The 17,380-nt window shown below is 45.9% G+C and overlaps 1 protein-coding gene across 3 annotated transcripts in view; it reads right to left on the bottom strand.

The window, feature by feature from the left end:
* Positions 1 to 17,126, bottom strand: part of LOC116974619 (regucalcin-like) — a 28,835-nt gene extending 11,709 nt beyond the window's left edge. Inside the window, exons 1-3 of one of the 3 annotated variants that reach the window (XM_033023285.1) lie at positions 17,035 to 17,126; positions 7,605 to 7,770; positions 1,724 to 1,906 (exon numbers count right to left, since the gene is read on the bottom strand). In XM_033023285.1, the coding sequence (XP_032879176.1) occupies positions 1,724 to 1,906; positions 7,605 to 7,767 (346 nt within the window). In that variant the 5' untranslated portion in view covers positions 7,768 to 7,770; positions 17,035 to 17,126. Of the gene's footprint in view, positions 1 to 1,723; positions 1,907 to 7,604; positions 7,772 to 9,462; positions 9,623 to 13,663; positions 13,684 to 17,034 lie in introns of those variants that run through there. The other 2 variants (XM_033023287.1, XM_033023286.1) reach the window with 2 other exon arrangements.
* Between the last annotated feature and the right edge of the window lie 254 nt (positions 17,127 to 17,380).

Below are 17,380 nucleotides of genomic sequence, written 5' to 3'. Positions count from 1 at the left end.
GTACACAGTACTCCCAACTTATGTAAATATTATTCCTAATGAGGGCAAGTATTCCAAAAGCCTTATTATTTTAGACAAGGTGAGATAAGAAATTCCTCTGTAATCACTAGCGTTAAATGCATGCAGGAGGCCAGTCGGCTTTCATTGTCACCATTGACTTCAATAGCACATCCTGAGATCATAAATGTAAAACCTTGCTTAAAGAAATAAATCCTAAAATTCCTTCACTCGGCTCAAATTTCTCTTGATCTTCCACAGCAACATTAACTTTCACTCCTGATCTGCGGAGGTCCATGAATGAAGCCTATCTTCGGCTTTCTAACGCTAAACTCCAATCTTTGCCAGCCATGCCTAATTCCACGCTCACATTAAACCAGCAGCACAAGGATAGATTGGTAGCCAGGTTTCAGCTATGTTCTATGGGAATGAAAGTAGCTGAAGGTTTATTATAGTCACATGTACCGACGTGCAGCGAAGGGCTTTGTTTTGCCTCAACTTTGACCACTTTTAAAACAAGGCTGAAAACTTTTATGTTTACTTTAGCTTTCAGCTAAATCTTAACTACATTGCACTTTTAACTTTTGCACTTTTTATAATGTATTTTTAATTTTGCTTTTCTTTTCTTTTAATTCTTCTATTTTATTTCATTTTATTATTTCATTTTATTGTATGACATGTTTTTATGTGAAGCACTTTGAGTCTGCCTCGTGTATGAAATGTGCTATATAAATAAAGTTGCCTTGCCTTGCCTTGCTATCTAAACAGAACAGATATACCATACATAGACACAATCAGTTCAAGCTCAAATACAATAAGACCATAAGACATAAGAGCAGAATTAGGCCATTCAGCCCATCGTGTTTGCTCCACCATTCCATCATGGATGATCGAGTTTTCTGATGTCTGCCGCAGAATGTAGTTGAGGCCAGTTCATTGGCTATGTTTAAGAGGGAGTTAGATGTGGCCCTTGTGGCTAAAGGGATCGGGGGTATGGAGAGAAGGGAGGTACAGGATACTGAGTTGGATGATCAGCCATGATCATATTGAATGGCAGTGCATGCTCGATGGGCCGAATGGCCTACTCCTGCACCTATTTTCTATGTTTCTATGTATCCCTCCTCAATCTCATTGTCCTGCCTTCTCTCTGTAACCTTTGACTTCCTTGATAATCAAGAACTTATGGATCTCCTCTCTAAAAATACCCAGTTGCCTCCACAGCTCTCTGTGGCAAAGTATTCCACAGAGTTGCAACCCTCAGGCTAAAGAATTCCTCTTCATCACCATTGTAAAGGTCAATAGATAGAGCAAAGGGGAAGCTGAGGAGTGCAGAACATATTTATGGAGTCATAGAGCTTGGACTCAAACTCTTCAGCCCGTCCCAGCTACACTAGACCTTCCTGCCTGCGGTGGGTCCATATCCCTCCAAGCCTGTCCTATCCATGTACCTGTCAATGTTACCCCTCAGATTCCTATTTTTTTCCTCTTCACCTTAAACCCTCTGGTCCTCGATTCACCAACTCTGGGCAAGGGGCTCCATGCATCTACCCGATCTATTCCTCTCATGATTTTATACACCTCTAATAAGATCACCCCTCATCCTCCTGCGCTCCAAGGAATAGAGCCCCAGCCTACTCAACCTCTCGCTACCCTCGAGTCCTGGCAACATCCTCGTAGTTTTCCCGCATTGTAGCGCAGAACACAAAGGGAAGCCGTTGTAATAAACCTGCAAAGAATCGTCCAGCTGGATCCACTTTTCCATCGTTAAATCTGTTGTTAGTTTTATCTTGGTCAATGGTGGCGATGTCCGTGACTGCTTCCTTTTCCCAGTCCAGAAAGGCAAATCTTGTGCCTATCGCCAGAACGTATCCCCCCGATTTCCGCGGGACCACCGATCCAATCGGAGCATCTGTGGAAGGACAAACGCGGACAATTCAGTAGCGCGGCCAACCTCCGAAAACCTTCGGCCACCTCGGGCCGGACGAGAAAGACAATGACAGAGCAGGTACACAAAAATGCTGGAGAAACTCAGCGGGTGCAACAGCATCTATGGAGGGAAGGAAATAGGCAACGTTTCGGGCCGAAACCCTTCTTCAGACAGAGCAGCCCAGTTTCAGTTTAGTTTTGATTGATTGATTGATTATTGATTATACCTTTAATAATCCTTTACAGGAAATTACAGTGCCACGACAGCTTCAAGACAGACATAACACCACACATTTCCTCAAATAGCTTCCATACTTAACAAGTTAAAATACAAGTTAAAATACAAGTTAAAATACAATTAATTTAAAAAAGTGGAGTTATTTATGCGCATTATATAACCTTATAGCAGCTGGTAAACAGGACTTCCTATGTCTCTCAGTTTTGCACATTGGTGCAATCAGTCTCTGACTGAAGATGCTGCTCTTGATCACCTTCAGGGCATGGAGTGGGTGAGTGGGGTTGGTCATTATTGAACCCAGTTTGTTCAGAGTTCTGGCCTCTGCCACCTGCTGGACCGTTCGTTGCTCAGCCCCGACCACTGAGCCGGCCTTCCTGATCAGCTTGTCCAGTCTGTTTTTGTCCGCTATGCGGGCACCATCTCCCTAACAGGCCACAGCAAAAAACAGAGCACTGGCCACCACTGAATGGTAGACACTGCACAGTAGGGGTTGGCAGATGTTAAATGACCTCAGCCTCCTTAAAAAATACAGTCGGCTTTGTCCCTTCCTGTACACCGCCTCCATATGACACTTCCAGTTCAGCTCACTGTCAAGCTGCACCCCAAGGTACCTGTGGTTAGCGACCACCTCCACCTCAGTGCCCTTAATGGTGATTGGTGTTGCTTGAGTCCTCCTCCTCCCCCTCCTGAAGTCCACAACTATCTCCTTGTTTTTTTTGGTGTTAAGATGGAGGTTATTGTGTGCACTCCACTCCACAAAGTTACTTATTATGTCTCTATACTCCTCCTCATTGCCCCCTTTAATGAGGCCGACAACAGCTGTGTCATCCGAAAACTTCTGCAAAAAGCAGCTGTTGGTGTTATATTGGAGATCCGCTGTGTAGATGGTAAACAGGAACGGAGCCAGCACAGTTCCTTGTGGAGCCCCTGTGCTGCTCAAGATGGTGCCCGAGACACTGTTCTGTAGGCGCACATACTGTGGTCTGAGGGAAAGGTAATCCAAACACCACAGTACCAGTGATGGATCCACTTTCATCTTCTCCATCTTCTCCCCTAGCAGTCGGGGCTGAATTGTGTTGAAGGCGCTTGAGAAGTCAAAAAATGTGATCCTTACAGATGCATCAGTAGTGTCCAAATGTGTGTACACCCTCTGCAGCATGTAAATGAGGGCATCGTCGACACTGATGTTAGGCTGATATGCAAACTGTAAAGGATCCATTTGATTTGACACACTAGTCCTGATGTAGGAAAGGACAAGTCTCTCAAATGTCTTCATAATATGTGAAGTGAGCGCTACTGGTCTGTAGTCATTGTGGAGAGTGGGATGGGTCTTCTTTGGGACAGGTACCAGGCAAGATGTTTTCCACAGCCTTGGAACCTTCTGTAGACGCAAGCTCAGGTTGAACAGGTGTGTTAGAATACCACACAGCTCTGAAGAGCAGGTCTTCAGTAGCCTTGGGCTGGTGTCATCAGGCCCCACTGCTTTCCCTGGCTTCAGTCTGTCCAGCATCACCTTGACCTGAGCAGTATGAAGAGTCATGGGTGGGGCTGCCGGTGGAGTGGGAGGTGGAAAGAGGGGACTCCGTACAGGTGACATCTCAGGAGTGATGGAGATGATGGAGAGAGGGAGGGGAGGTGGAGAGGAAGCAGCAATGGTCAGCAGACCAGGTGGGGGAGGCTGTGGTGGTGTTGGGCAGTCAAATCTGTTGAAAAATCTGTTCAGATCATCAGACAGACTCTGTTCACCATCAGGCAGTGTACCACCTTTCTGCTTCATGCCCGTGATCTTTCGCATTCCAGCCCATACCTGCTTCACACCATCTTGCTGCAGCTGTCGTTCTAATTTGAACCTATAGGCTTCTTTCCCCTCCTTAATCCTCACCTTCAGTTCCTTTTGAAGTTCTTTGATTTTATTCCTGTCGCCCTCCCTGAAAGCCTTTAGTTTATTCTCACATGTAACGAGGAACAGTGAAAAGCTTCTGTTGCGTGCTAACCAGTCAGCAGAAAGACAATGCATGACCCACGACCACAACCAACAGAAGATGGGTTGATAGGGGTTGAAGGTGGTGCAGCGTGAAAGTTGCTGCCACACAGCACCGGAGACCCAGGTTCGATCCTGACTACAGGTGCTGTCTCTGCATTCTCCTTGCGACCATGTGGGTTTTCTCCGGGTGCTCCGGTTTCCTCCCACACTCCGAAGACAATAGACAATAGACAATAGGGGCAGGAGTAGGCCATTCGGCCCATTGAGCCAGCACCGCCATTCAATGTGATCATGGCTGATCATCACCAATTAGTACCCCGTTCCTGCCTTCTCCCAATATCCCCTGACTCCGCTATCTTTAAGAGCCCTATCTAGCTCTCTCTTGAAAGCATCCAGAGAACCCGCCTCCACCGCCCTCTGAGGCAGAGAATTCCACAGACTCACCACTCTCTGTGAGAAAAAGTGTTTCCTCGTCTCCGTTCTAAATGGCTTGCTCCTTATTCTTAAACTGTGGCCCCTGGTTCTGGAAGACATGCGGCTTTGTAGGTTAATTGGCTTCTGTAAATTGGCCCGAGTGTATAGGATAGAACTAATGTGCTGGTGATCGCTGGACTACGCAGACTGGTTGGGCTGAAGGGCCTGTTTCCACTGATGTATCTCTAAACTAAAAGACTAAATTAAACTATTGTAAAGGCAAATTGTTAACAATAAGATAGCGAGAGTCAATTCAATATCATAGACAATAGACAACAGGTGCAGGAGTAGGCCACTCGGCCCTTCGAGCCAGCACCGCCATTCCTACTCATGGCTGATCATCTACAATCAGTACCCCGTTCCTGCCTTATCCCCATATCCCCTGACTCCGCTATCCATAAGAGCTCTATCTAACTCTCTCTTGAAAGCATCCAGAGAACCAGCCTCCACCGCCCTCTGAGGCAGAGAATTCCACACACTCACCACTCTGTGTGAAAAAGGTTTTGCTCATCTCCGTTCAAAAATCTTATTCTAAAAAATAGGAGTAAACGGGTCCTTTTCAGAATGGCAGGCAGTGACTAGTGGGGTACTGCAAGGCTCAGTGCTGGGACCCCAGCTATTTACAATATATATTAATGATTTGGACATGGGAATTGAATGCTACATCTCCAAGTTTGCAGATGACACAACGCTGAGGGGCAGTACAATACAATACAATACAATACAATTCAATTTATTGTCATTTGGACCCCGTGAGGTCCAAACGAAATGTCGTTTCTGCAACCATACATTACAACAAATAGACCCAAGACACAACATAATTTACATAAACATCCATCACATTGCTGTGATGGAAGGCCAAAAAAACTTCTCTCTCCACTGCACTCTCCCCCCCCATGTCAGAATCAAAGTCAAAGCCCCCAGTGTTAGCTGTGAGGAGGATGCTAGGAGGCTGCAAGATGACTTGGATAGGCTGGGTGAGTGGGCAAATGCACGGCAGAAGCAGTATAATGTGGATAAATGTGAGGTTATCCACTTTTGTGGCAAAAACAGGAAAGTAAACTATTATCTGAATGGTGGCCGATTAGGAAAAGGGGAGATGCAACGAGACCTGGGTGTCATGGTAAACCAGTCATTGAAAGTAGGCATGCAGGTGCAACAGGCAGTGAAGAAAGCCAATGGTATGTTAGCATTCATAGCAAAAGGATTTGAGTATTGGAGCAGGGAGGTTCTACTGCAGTTGTACAGGGTCTTGGTGAGACCACACCTGGAGTATTGCGTACAGTTTTGGTCTCCTAATCTGAGGAAGGACATTCTTGCCATAGAGGGAGTACAGAGAAGGTTCACCAGACTGATTCCTGGGATGTCAGGACTTTCATATGAAGAAAGACTGGATAGACCCGGCTTGTACTCGCTAGAATTTAGAAGATTGAGGGGGGATTTTATAAAAACTTACAAAATTCTTAAGGGGTTGGACAGGCTAGATGCAGGAAGATTGTTCCCAATGTTGGGGAAGTTCAGAACAAGGGGTCACTGTTTAAGGATAAGGGGGAAGTCTTTTGCGCGATAAGGGGGAAGTCGTAGCGCGATGACGTAACCGCCCGACGCCGTGCGACGTCCAAATTCAGTCGGCCCGCCTCCTGCCCAGCTGATTGGTGAATATGATGTCGGGACCAGCCCCGCACAACTCTATACGCCTCCGCGGTTGGAAGTGGGACCGGCCCCGCGAGGCCGTACGCCTCAAGCCACCACGTTTGGTCGCGCTAGACGCATGCATTCGCATGCTGGTGGGACAGGCCCATTGGTGGACGCTCCCTCTGCTGCCTCATGTGTACATAAAGAATCCTACAGCAACATTTTGAAACACTGAAAGATCTCTCAGTGTCCCAATCAACATTCCTCACTCCGCCAACAGGCTAATCAATTACACATCTCACTGTTGTCTGTACAACCTTGCTTGGTAGCAATTGTAACTGCTGCTCCATCTAACCTACATGCACATTCCTGGAACATATTTGAGATACACGAGAGGTCATTATGCAGATAACAGAATGTCTGAAGCAAGGTGATTTTTGTTTTGAGCTTCAGGATTTTTGTCGAGTTCTGAGCAAGAAATCAGCCTTCATTTTAAAGTGCTGGAGTAATTCAGTGGGTCAGTGGATCAAAAATGAAGGGACAAGGAACTGCAGACGCTGGGTGACAAAAAAAGACACAAAATGCTGGAGTAACTTAGTCGGTCATGCAACATCTCTGGAGAACATCGAGGTGATGTTTTGTGTCGGCACCCTCTTTCAGAATTCAAGTCCCAACGAAGAGTCCTGACCCAAAACATCTCCTATCCATGTTCTCCAGAGATGCTTCCTGATCTGGCAAAATTCTTACAAAATTCTTAAGGGGTTGGACAGGCTAGTTGCAGGAAGATTGTTCCCGATGTTGGGGAAGTCCAGAACAAGGGGTCACAGTTTAAGGATAAGGGAGAAGTCTTTTAGGACCGAGATGAGAAAAACATTTTTCACACAGAGAGTGGTGAATCTCTGGAATTCTCTGCCACAGAAGGTAGTTGGGGCCACAGTTCATTGGCTATATTTAAAAGGGAGTTAGATGTGGCCCTTGTGGCTAAAGGGATCAGGGGGTATGGAGAGAAGGCAGGTACAGGATACTGAGTTGGATGATCGGCCATGATCATATTGAATGGCGGTGCAGGCTCGAAGGGCCGAATGGCCTACTCCTGCACCTATTTTCTATGTTTCTATGTTTCTATCTGCTGAGTTACTCCAGCACTTTGTGTCTTATTTTGTAAACCCACATCTGCAGTTCCTTGTTCCTTCATTTTGGATTATGTGGATCAATCACCATTACGCGATGATTTCACACGGATATCAAGAGGGTACACGAGGTATAGATATTTTATTAAAGAGGGAAAGAAAACTGGCATTGCAAGGGAGGGATTGGAAGGGGCTCAGTTGAGGAGAGCTTAATACTTACCAACATACACCGTTTTCAATTGTTTTGTGGCTGCATTCCACCTGCACACCTTCTCTCCTGTTATGTCCACATAGAGAAGGGAACCATGTTTTTCTTCCCAAACCGGGCTCTCTCCAATGTGGTACTTTTCCTTCACGACGCACTCGATTTTAATGGAACCCATTGCCTATGAACAACATTAACAAAGTGACAAGGAACTGCAGATGCTGGCTTACAAAAAAGACATAAAGTGCTGGAGTAACTCAGCGGGTCAGGCAGCACCCCAGGTGAACACATAGAAACATAGAAAAATAGGTGCAGTAGTAGGCCATTCGGCCCTTCGAGCCTGCACCGCCATTCAATATGATCATGGCTGATCATCCAACTCAGTATCCTGTACCTGCCTTCTCTCCATACCCCCTGATCCCTTTAGCCACAAGGGCCACATCTAACTCCCTCTTAAATATAGCCAATGAACTGGCCTCAACTACCTTCTGTGGCAGAGAATTCCAGAGATTCACCACTCTCTGTGTGAAAAATGTTTTTCTCATCGCGGTCCTAAAAGATTTCCCCTCTATCCTCAAACTGTGACCCCTTGTCCTGGCCTTCCCCAACATCGGGAACAATCTTCCTGCATCAAGCCTGTCCCACCCCTTAAGAATTTTGTAAGTTTCCATAAGATCCCCCCTCAATCTCCTAAATTCTAGCGAGTACAAGCCGAGTCTATCCAGTCTTTCTTCATATGAAAGTCCTGACATCCCAGGAATCAGTCTGGTGAACCTTCTCTGCACTCCCTCTACGGCAAGAATGTCTTTCCTCAGATTAGGAGACCAAAACTGTGCGCAATACTCCAGGTGTGGCCTCACCAAGACCCTGTACAACTGCAGTAGAACCTCCCTGCTCCTATACTCAAATCCTTTTGCTATGAATGCTAACATAGAGGTGGCATTTCGGGTTAATAGACCATAGACAATAGGTGCAGGCAGGAGTAGGCCATTCGACCCTTACACAACACTAAATCCAGAATTGCCTTCCCCCTGGTAGACTCCAGTACAAGCTGCTCTAAGAATCCATCTCGGAGACATTCCACAAACTCCCTTTCTTGGTGTCCAGTACCAACCTGATTTTCCCAGTCTACCTGCATGTTGAAATCTCCCTTAACCACGGTAACATTACCTTTGCTACATGCCAATTTTAACTCTTGATTCAACTTGCACCCTATATCCAGGCTACTGTTTGGGGGCCTGTAGATAACTCCCATTAGGGTCTTTTTACCCTGCCTATTCCTCAGTTCTATCCATACTGACGCAACATCTCCCGATTCTATGTCACCCCTCGCAAGGGACTGGATTTTATTCCTCACCAACAGCTACCCCACCCCCACCTGTCTGTCTTTTCGATAGGACATTTACCCCTCCCTGAATATTCAGTTCCCATCCCTGGCCCTCTTGCAGCCATGTCTCTGTAATTCCCACAACATCATACTTGTCCATTTCTAACTGAGCCTCAAGCTCGTCCACTTTATTTCTAACACTTCGCGCATTCATATACAACACTTCAACTTTGGTAATTCACCTCCCCTCTCGCACCGCTCGCAATTGGCTCTGACCTTACTCTCGTATCCCTTCTCGAAATTTCCTTTCCATTAATTCGGGATTCTTTTGTAACTTTTCCTGTACTCACTTCCCCTTTAACTCCATCTCTATAGTCCCAGTTTGTCAACCCCCCCCCCTATTCAGCACTAGCAAACCTGCCCGCTAATTTGCTATTTATTCAGTAGGCAAAAATCACAAATCACAAATTTCGATCAAGTGTAACCTCCTTGCCTCAGCCTCCTCGCCAAAGACTCTCGAGCCAAAGACTCCCACTTTACTCACCAAAGGCACTTCACCTCAACAAGGCCGCTTCACGACAGCTGTACTTCTTTATCTGTTACCTAATCAACTGCTTCAGGGCTACTTTGTAAATAACTCGACCCTTTGGCACTCTTTTTAAATCTTCTTTCTCTCTGAGGGCAGTCACGGTGCCGCTGTGAACGCAGCGCCGGAGTCCCAGGTTCGATCGCGATTACGGGTGCGGTCTATACGGAGTCTGTACGTTCTCCCTGTGATCTGCATGGGGTTTTCTCCGAGACCTTCGCTTTCCTCCCACATTCCAAAGACGTACAAGTCTGAAGGTTGCTTGGCTTTGCCCAGTTGAAGGAATGCAGCAGCAGTTCAGGAAAGCTGCAGCACCCACAGCCTGTAAAGCACTCCGATGTAGAAGACATCATAAACAAATGTGGAGAAAAGCTGGGGAGATTCAGTCAGCAACTAATATTTATTCCCCAGCCAGCAGTTTACAAAGATTATCTGCTTGGCGCTTGCAAGACCTTGATAGGCACAAAAGCACTTCATGTTTCACACATTAAAACAAATATACTTCATTGTAAATTAAAATGCTAAGTTGCAGCCTCGCCCTAAGCCTGTCTCATCCCTTTCTTCTTTTGTTGTTTTAGGTTGTTTTCACTTGTATGTTGTAGTGAACTTTTAGTTTTGTATTGTGGGGGGGGTTTGAGGGAAACTTTTTTAAAATCTCTTCCCTCGACGGAGATGCGACATTTTCCATATCGTATCTCCGTCCACACTGTGACCTTAACATCGTAGTGCCGGTGTGGCGGTCCCTTTGTCAAGTCAAGTCAAGTTTATTCGTCACATACACATACGAGATGAGCAATGAAATGAAAAGTGGCAATGCTCGCGGACTTTGTGCAAAAAGACAAACAAACAAACAACCAAACAAACTATAAACACAATCACATGTTCTTTTACATATTAAATATTGTGGGCGGAAGGAAAAACGTTCAGTAAAGTTAGTCCCTGGTGAGATAGGAGTTTACAGTCCGAATGGCCTCTGGGAAGAAACTCCTTCTCAACCTCTCCGTTCTCACAGCATGGCAACGGAGGCGTTTGCCTGACTGTAGCAGCTGGAACAGTCCGTTGCAGAGGTGGAAGGGGTCTCCCATGATTTTATTAGCTCTGGAGTTGCACCTCCTGATGTATAGTTCCTGCAGGGGGGCGAGTGAAGTTCCCATAGTGCGTTCGGCCGAACGCACTACTCTCTGCAGAGCTGTTTGGGGTCGACTTCGGGAGCCCCAACCCCAGGAGCTTTGACCGGCCCGATCGTGGGAGCCTAGATCAACCCGATGCGGAGGCTTCGATCACTAACTGCGGGAACTTCGATGTTTCGATTGCCCCGACCGCAGGAAAAAAGGAGGAAAGAAGATTATTTGCCTTCCATCACAATGGGGAATGAGAGGTTGCCATAAAACAAGATGGACGTGCTGCCTGCACTGGTGAGGACTTGGAGGGAGTGCCGTAGGTGTAGTGGTCTTGGGTGTTTGTGGGAACATGGCTCCATGAGTGTGGACCGTGTGCGGACGTGGCGCCGAAGGACGAGAAGCCAAAGCAAACAAGTCGAAGCAAAATAGCCGAATGGAAACAAATCCGAATCGCCAACAATCCAATAGGGCGGGTCGGCGAAAAGCCAACTAACCGAAATGGTGCATCGCCTAAAAGCAAACTCACCGAATGGCCACTCTGCCGAAACACCACTTAACCAAAAGGCTGCGTTGCCTACAAGCCAATTAAACGAATGCCGCTCTGCTGAAAAGTCAAATAATGGCTTGTGTGGGAAAATGACCCCCACCCTCCCGTCTCCACCGACCAGTGATGTGATGGACACGGGCGTCTGGCACAATCGCTGACAAGTCCCGCCCCCCCCCCCGGCAACGTCATGTCCGTTATTTGACTTTTCGGCACAGCAGCCTTTCGGTTAGGTTGCGTTTCGGCAGAGTGGCCATTTGGTGAGTTTGCTTTTAGGCGACGCAGTCGTTCGGTCAGTTGGCTTTTACGCGTCCTGCCCTTTCGGTTCATTGGCGATTCGGCTTCGTATGCTTTCGGTTATTGGGCGTTTCGGATGCGTTTCCATTCGGCTATTTGGCTTCGACTTCTTTGCTTCGGTTTCTCGTCTTTCGACGCCACGTCCGGGTACCAGTGTGGACGGCTTTCTGACTGTTCGGTCGAACGGAGACTGCAGAGAGAGCGACAGCGGTCGGTACAGCTCTGGTCACATCACGGTGAAGGAGCGTGTGTGTGTGGCCCGGACATTTAACCGACGGCTGTGGGTCTCCGCTTGTGTTGTGTGCCCTGGGGGTTTTCACACACCACTGTGGTGGCTATTTATGTAGTTATGTATCTTGTTGCTTTTTTTTGTATGACTGTGGGGCAAATCATATTTCATTGTACCTTGATACATGTGACAATAAAGGACCATTGAACCATTAATGTTCTCCAAATCTGGTCAACCTATTTCATCTACAGTATTTACAGCAATTATTAAGCTGGACCCTGGAACCAACTGTTAGGCAATGGGTATGTAACCAAGTCAAATTGGACACTATTCAAGCATAGCTTGTTGACATCGAAAAATAGGCACAGGATTAGCCATTCGGCCCTTCGAGCCAGCAACATCATTCAATATAATCATGGCTGATCATCTAAAATCAGTACCCCGTTCCTGCTTTTTCCCCATATCCCTTGATTCCTTTAGCCCTAACAGCTAAATCTAATTCCCGCTTGAAAATATCCAGTGACTTGGCCTCCACTGGTCTTCTGTGGCAGATAATTCCACAGATTCACAGCTCTCCAGGTGAAGATATTTTTCCTCATCTCAGTCCTAAATGGACTCCCCCAACATCAGGAACATTTTTCCTGCATCTCGCCTGCGGATAAGGTCAGTATATAAAACGCATGCAAGTTCCCCCACGCATTGAGTGGCTCGTTAGACCAACACAGTTTGAGTTTAGTTTATTGTCACGTGTACTGAGGTACAGTGAAAAGCTTTTGTTGCGTGCTAACCAGTCAGCGGAAAGACAATACATGATTACAATCGAGCCATCCACAGTGTACAGACACATGATAAAGGGAATAACGTGAATAATGTTTAAAGCCAGTAAAGTCCGATCAAAGATAGTTTTGTTTTTCTGCTTAGAGATACAGAGCAGAAACAGGCCCTTCGGCCCACCGAGTCCACACCAACCTGCGACCCCCACACACTATCTTACACACACTGGGGACAATTTACATTTATACCAAGCCAATTAATCTACAAACCTGTATGTCTTTGGAGTGTGGGACGAAACCGAAGATCTCAAAGAAAACTCACACAGGTCACGGGGAGAACGTACAAATTCCATACAGACAAGCGCCCGTGGCCAGGATCAACCCGGGTCGCCAGTGCTGTAAGGCAGCAACTGTAGTGCCGTGCCACCATGCCACCCCGAGGGTCTCCAATGAGGTAGATAGCAGTACAAAGGGCAGTCACTCTTTCACTCTTTAATAAAATACCTCATGTACCCTGTTGATACCTGTGTGAAATCATCGTGTAATGGTGATTGATCCACATAATCCAAAATGAAACATAGAAACATAGAAAATAGGTGCAGGAGTAGGTCATTCGGCCCTTCGAGCCTGCACCGCCATTCAATATGATCATGGCTAATCATCCAACTCAGTATCCTGTACCTGCCTTCTCTCCATACCCCCTGATCCCTTTAGCCACAAGGGCCACATCTAACTCCCTCTTAAATATATCCAATGAACAGGCCTCAACTACCTTCTGTGGCAGAGAGTTCCAGAGATTCACCACTCTCTGTGTGAAAAATGTTTTTCTCATCTCGGTCCTAAAAGATTTCCCCCTTATCCTTAAACTGTGACCCCTTGTTCTGGATTTCCCCAACATCGGGAACAATCTTCCTGCATCTAGCCTGTCCAACCCCTTAAGAATTTTGTAAGTTTCTATATGATCCCCCCTCAACCTTCTAAATTCTAACGAGTACAAGCCGAGTCTATCCAGTCTTTCTTCATATGAAAGTCCTGACATCCCAGGAATCAGTCTGGTGAACCTTCTCTGTACTCCCTCTATGGCAAATACATCGCTGTATAAATCTTGAGTCGCCCATAGGAATACGAATGGCAAATTTCCTCACTAACAGGAAAATGTCGCACCAAACGTAAGAGAAATAAAAGTTCCTTGCTTACCAATACTGTTGCAAATTTTTGATTCAACGTCTGTGATTCCGTCAAGTGCTCTGTAACAATGTCCCTTGTGAGAAAATATCCTCAATCACTAGTTTCCACCCTCAGCAATGAAAGCATAAGTTTATTCAAGGCTGTTTAATATGTCGAAAGGTTCAACATTCAGATTAGTTTGACATTCTTAAGAAATTGGCTTTTTGCCTTGAAATGTAGTTAATAGTTTCAAGGATGACAGATTGGGTAAAGTTGAACAAGAAGGACCTTTGCTCCAGTAGAAATGCCCTCACACTGTTCTTTCTCCTGCACACAAACAAGCTTCTCCACATCGACTCCATCTGTACTTCATGCCTTGGGAAAGCAGCCAACATAATCAAGGACAACAGGTTCAAGGTGAAGGGGGAAAGATTCAGTAGGAATCCGAGGGGTCATTGTTTTCACACAGAGAGTGGTGGGTGTATGGAACGAGTTGCCAGAGGAGGTAGCTGAGGCTGGGACTATCCCATCGTTTAAGCACTTGGACAGGTACATGGATAGGACAGGTTTGGAGAGATACCTATTTCTATGTTTTCTTTGTTTTCTATGTGGACCATGTGCAGGTAGGTGGGACTAGTGTAACTGGGACATGTTGGCCGGTGTGAGCAAGTTGGGCCGAAGGACCTGTTTCCACACTATATCACTATGACTATTTTCACCCCGTCATTCCTTCTTTTCATTTCTTCCCCTTTGGACAGAAGATACAAAAGCTAGAAAACGCATACCACCAGATTCAGGAACAGCTTCTTCCCCACTTGGTCCATACCCCTCCAAACTTTTCCTATCCATGTACCTGTCTAACTGTTTCTTAAATGTTGGGATAGTCCCAGCCTCAACTACCTCATCTAGCAGCTTGTTCCATACACCCACCACCCTTTGCGTGAAAAAGTTACCTCTTAGATTTCTATTAAATCTTTTCCCTTTCACCTTAAACCTATGTCCTCTGGGTTCACCAACTCTGGGCAAGAGACTCTATGCATCTACCCCGTCTATTCCTCTCATGATTTTATACACCTCTATAAGATCACCCCTCATCCTCCTGCGCTCCAATGAATAGAGTCCCAGCCTACTCAACCACTCCCTATAGCTCACACCCTCTAGTCCTGGCAACATCCTCGTAAATCTTCTCTGAACCCTTTCCAGCTTGACAACATCTTTCCTATAGCACGGTGCCCAGAAGTGAACACAATACTCTAAATGCGGCCTCACCAACATCTTATACAACTGCAACATGACCTCCCAACTTCTATACTCAATACTCTGACTGATGAAGGCCAATGTGCCAAACACCTTTTTGACCACCCGATTTACATGCAACACGACTTTCAAGGAACCATGCACCTGTACTCCTCGATCCCTCTACAAAATGCAACACCTCACATTTCACATTTGACATTCCATCAACTCACCGATTCGATCAAGATCCTGCTGCAGACGATGAAGCCGTTATCAGATGATAGCTCAGTACTCCCATAAACTAGGATGTAGACCCAATCTAGACCTCAACTGTTTACCATATATATTAATGATTTGGAAGAGGGAATTAGGAGCAACACTTGCAAGTTTGCGGATGATACAGAGCTGTGAAGAGGATGTTAGGAGGTTGCAGGGTGACCTGGACAGGTTGAGTGAGTGGGCAGATGCGTGGCAGATGCAATGTGATATAGATAAATGTGAGGTTAACCACTTTGGCGGTTAAAAACAAGGATTGCAGATTATTATCTCAATGGGGTTAGGTTAGGTAAGGGGGAGGTGCAGCAAGACCTGGGTGTCCTTGTACACCGGCCACTGAATGTTGGCGTGCAGGTACAGCAGGCAGTGAAGAAAGCTAATGGAATGTTGGCCTTCATAACAAGAGGATTTCAGTATAGGAGTAAAAAGGTTCTTCTGCAGTTGTATAGGGCTCTGGTGAGACCACATCTGGAGTATTGTGTACAGTTTTGGTCTCCTAATTTGAGGAAGGACATCCTTGTGATTGAGGCAGTGTCGCGTAGGTTCACGAGATTGATCCCTGGGATGGCGGGACTGTCATATGAGGAAAGATTGAAAAGACTAGGCTTGTATTCACTGGAGTTTACAAGGATGAGGAGGGATCTTATAGAAACATATAAAATTATAAAAGGACTGGACAAGCTAGATGCAGGAAAAATGTTCCCAATGTTGGGCGAGTCCAGAACCAGGGGCCACAGTCTTAGAATAAAGGGGAGGCCATTTAAGACTGAGTTGAGAAAACACTTTTTCACCCAGAGAGTTGTGAATTCTTGGAATTCCCCGCCACAGAGGCCAAATCACTGGATGGATTTAAGAGAGAGTTAGATTGAGCTCTAGGGGCTAGTGGAGTCAAGGGATATGGGGAGAAGGCAGGCACGGGTTATTGATAGGGGACGATCAGCCATGATCACAATGAATGGCGGTGCTGGCTCGAAGGGGCCGAATGGCCTACTCCTGCGCCTGTCTATAATATTGCTGGAAGATTGATAATCAACTTTAAAAGCTTTTCATCTTTTATACAAAAATTAAATTAAAATCTTCTGAACACACTGCAAATAAAGTAAATCATTGTTCCTTTTCCCCATGTAGTGCATATTGTAGATTCCTGGCAATTCCCACAAAGTGGTCCCAATCTCCCACCAGTACTTTGGACATAACTTTAGCAAATCCCCACATCTCTGGAGAAATTACATACATTAGTTTTAAACAACATGGAGTACCCCATCTCTTCAGTGGTTCCAGGAAATGCTGTAATGGAAACCAAGACATATCCCAACGTATCCCCCCCCAAAACATTCAAACGTTAGTTGGAGGAACAGCACCTCGTATTTCGCTTGGGCAGCTTACAAACCAGCGGTACAAATTTGATTTCACAAACTTCAAGTAAACCCTTGCGTCCCCTCTTGTGTGCTCCACATTTCATTGCTTTCCGCATATCCCATTCATTTGTCTTAACATAGAAACATAGAAAATAGGTGCAGGAGGAGGCCATTCGGCCCTTCGAGCCAGCACCGCCATTCATTGTGATCCTGGCTGAACGTCCCCTATCAATAACCCGTGCCTGCCTTCTCCCCATATCCCTTGATTCCACTAGCCCCTAGAGTTCTATCTAACTCTCTCTTAAATCCATCCAGTGATTTGGCCTCCACTGCCCACTGTGGCAGGGAATTAACTATGTCCCTCATTCCCTTTCCACCGGACACTCAGTCTGAAGAAGTGTCTCGACCCGAAACGTCTCCTATTCCTTTTCTCCAGAGATGCTGCCTGACCCGCTGAGTTACTCCAGCTTTTTCTGTTTGTCTCCCTTGAACGTTACATTGGAGAAATGATACATTAGTAAAATACACTACCTGCGAGATGAAGCACTGACACAAGGAGAGTTGCAATGCAGTCGATACTCTGAGTGGATGTCACACAATTACAGCTCAGCAGCTTTAAACGCGATTATTGAATTAATATTTAACTCACCTAAATGCAGGACTTCAAGTTTTATCAATGCAAAACTTGCACTATTGGCTGATTTCTGTTCAACTAAGTCAACCAAAAATAAGTTGGTTATTAATTAAAGGGTGCATGCGATCCTCACAATGTGATCATTAATTTCAAGTGGAGCATTTTGGGAGGAACGTTATAGTTCACAGATCTCTTCACCATCTCATCTTATCTATAAAAAAGAACAAATACTTGGGATCTGAT

The sequence above is a fragment of the Amblyraja radiata genome, chromosome 6, assembly GCF_010909765.2.
Source record: "Amblyraja radiata isolate CabotCenter1 chromosome 6, sAmbRad1.1.pri, whole genome shotgun sequence".
NCBI classification, from domain to species: domain Eukaryota; kingdom Metazoa; phylum Chordata; class Chondrichthyes; order Rajiformes; family Rajidae; genus Amblyraja; species Amblyraja radiata.
The sequence above is the reverse complement of the archived record's forward strand: the minus strand, read 5'-3'. Positions and strand labels throughout refer to the sequence as shown.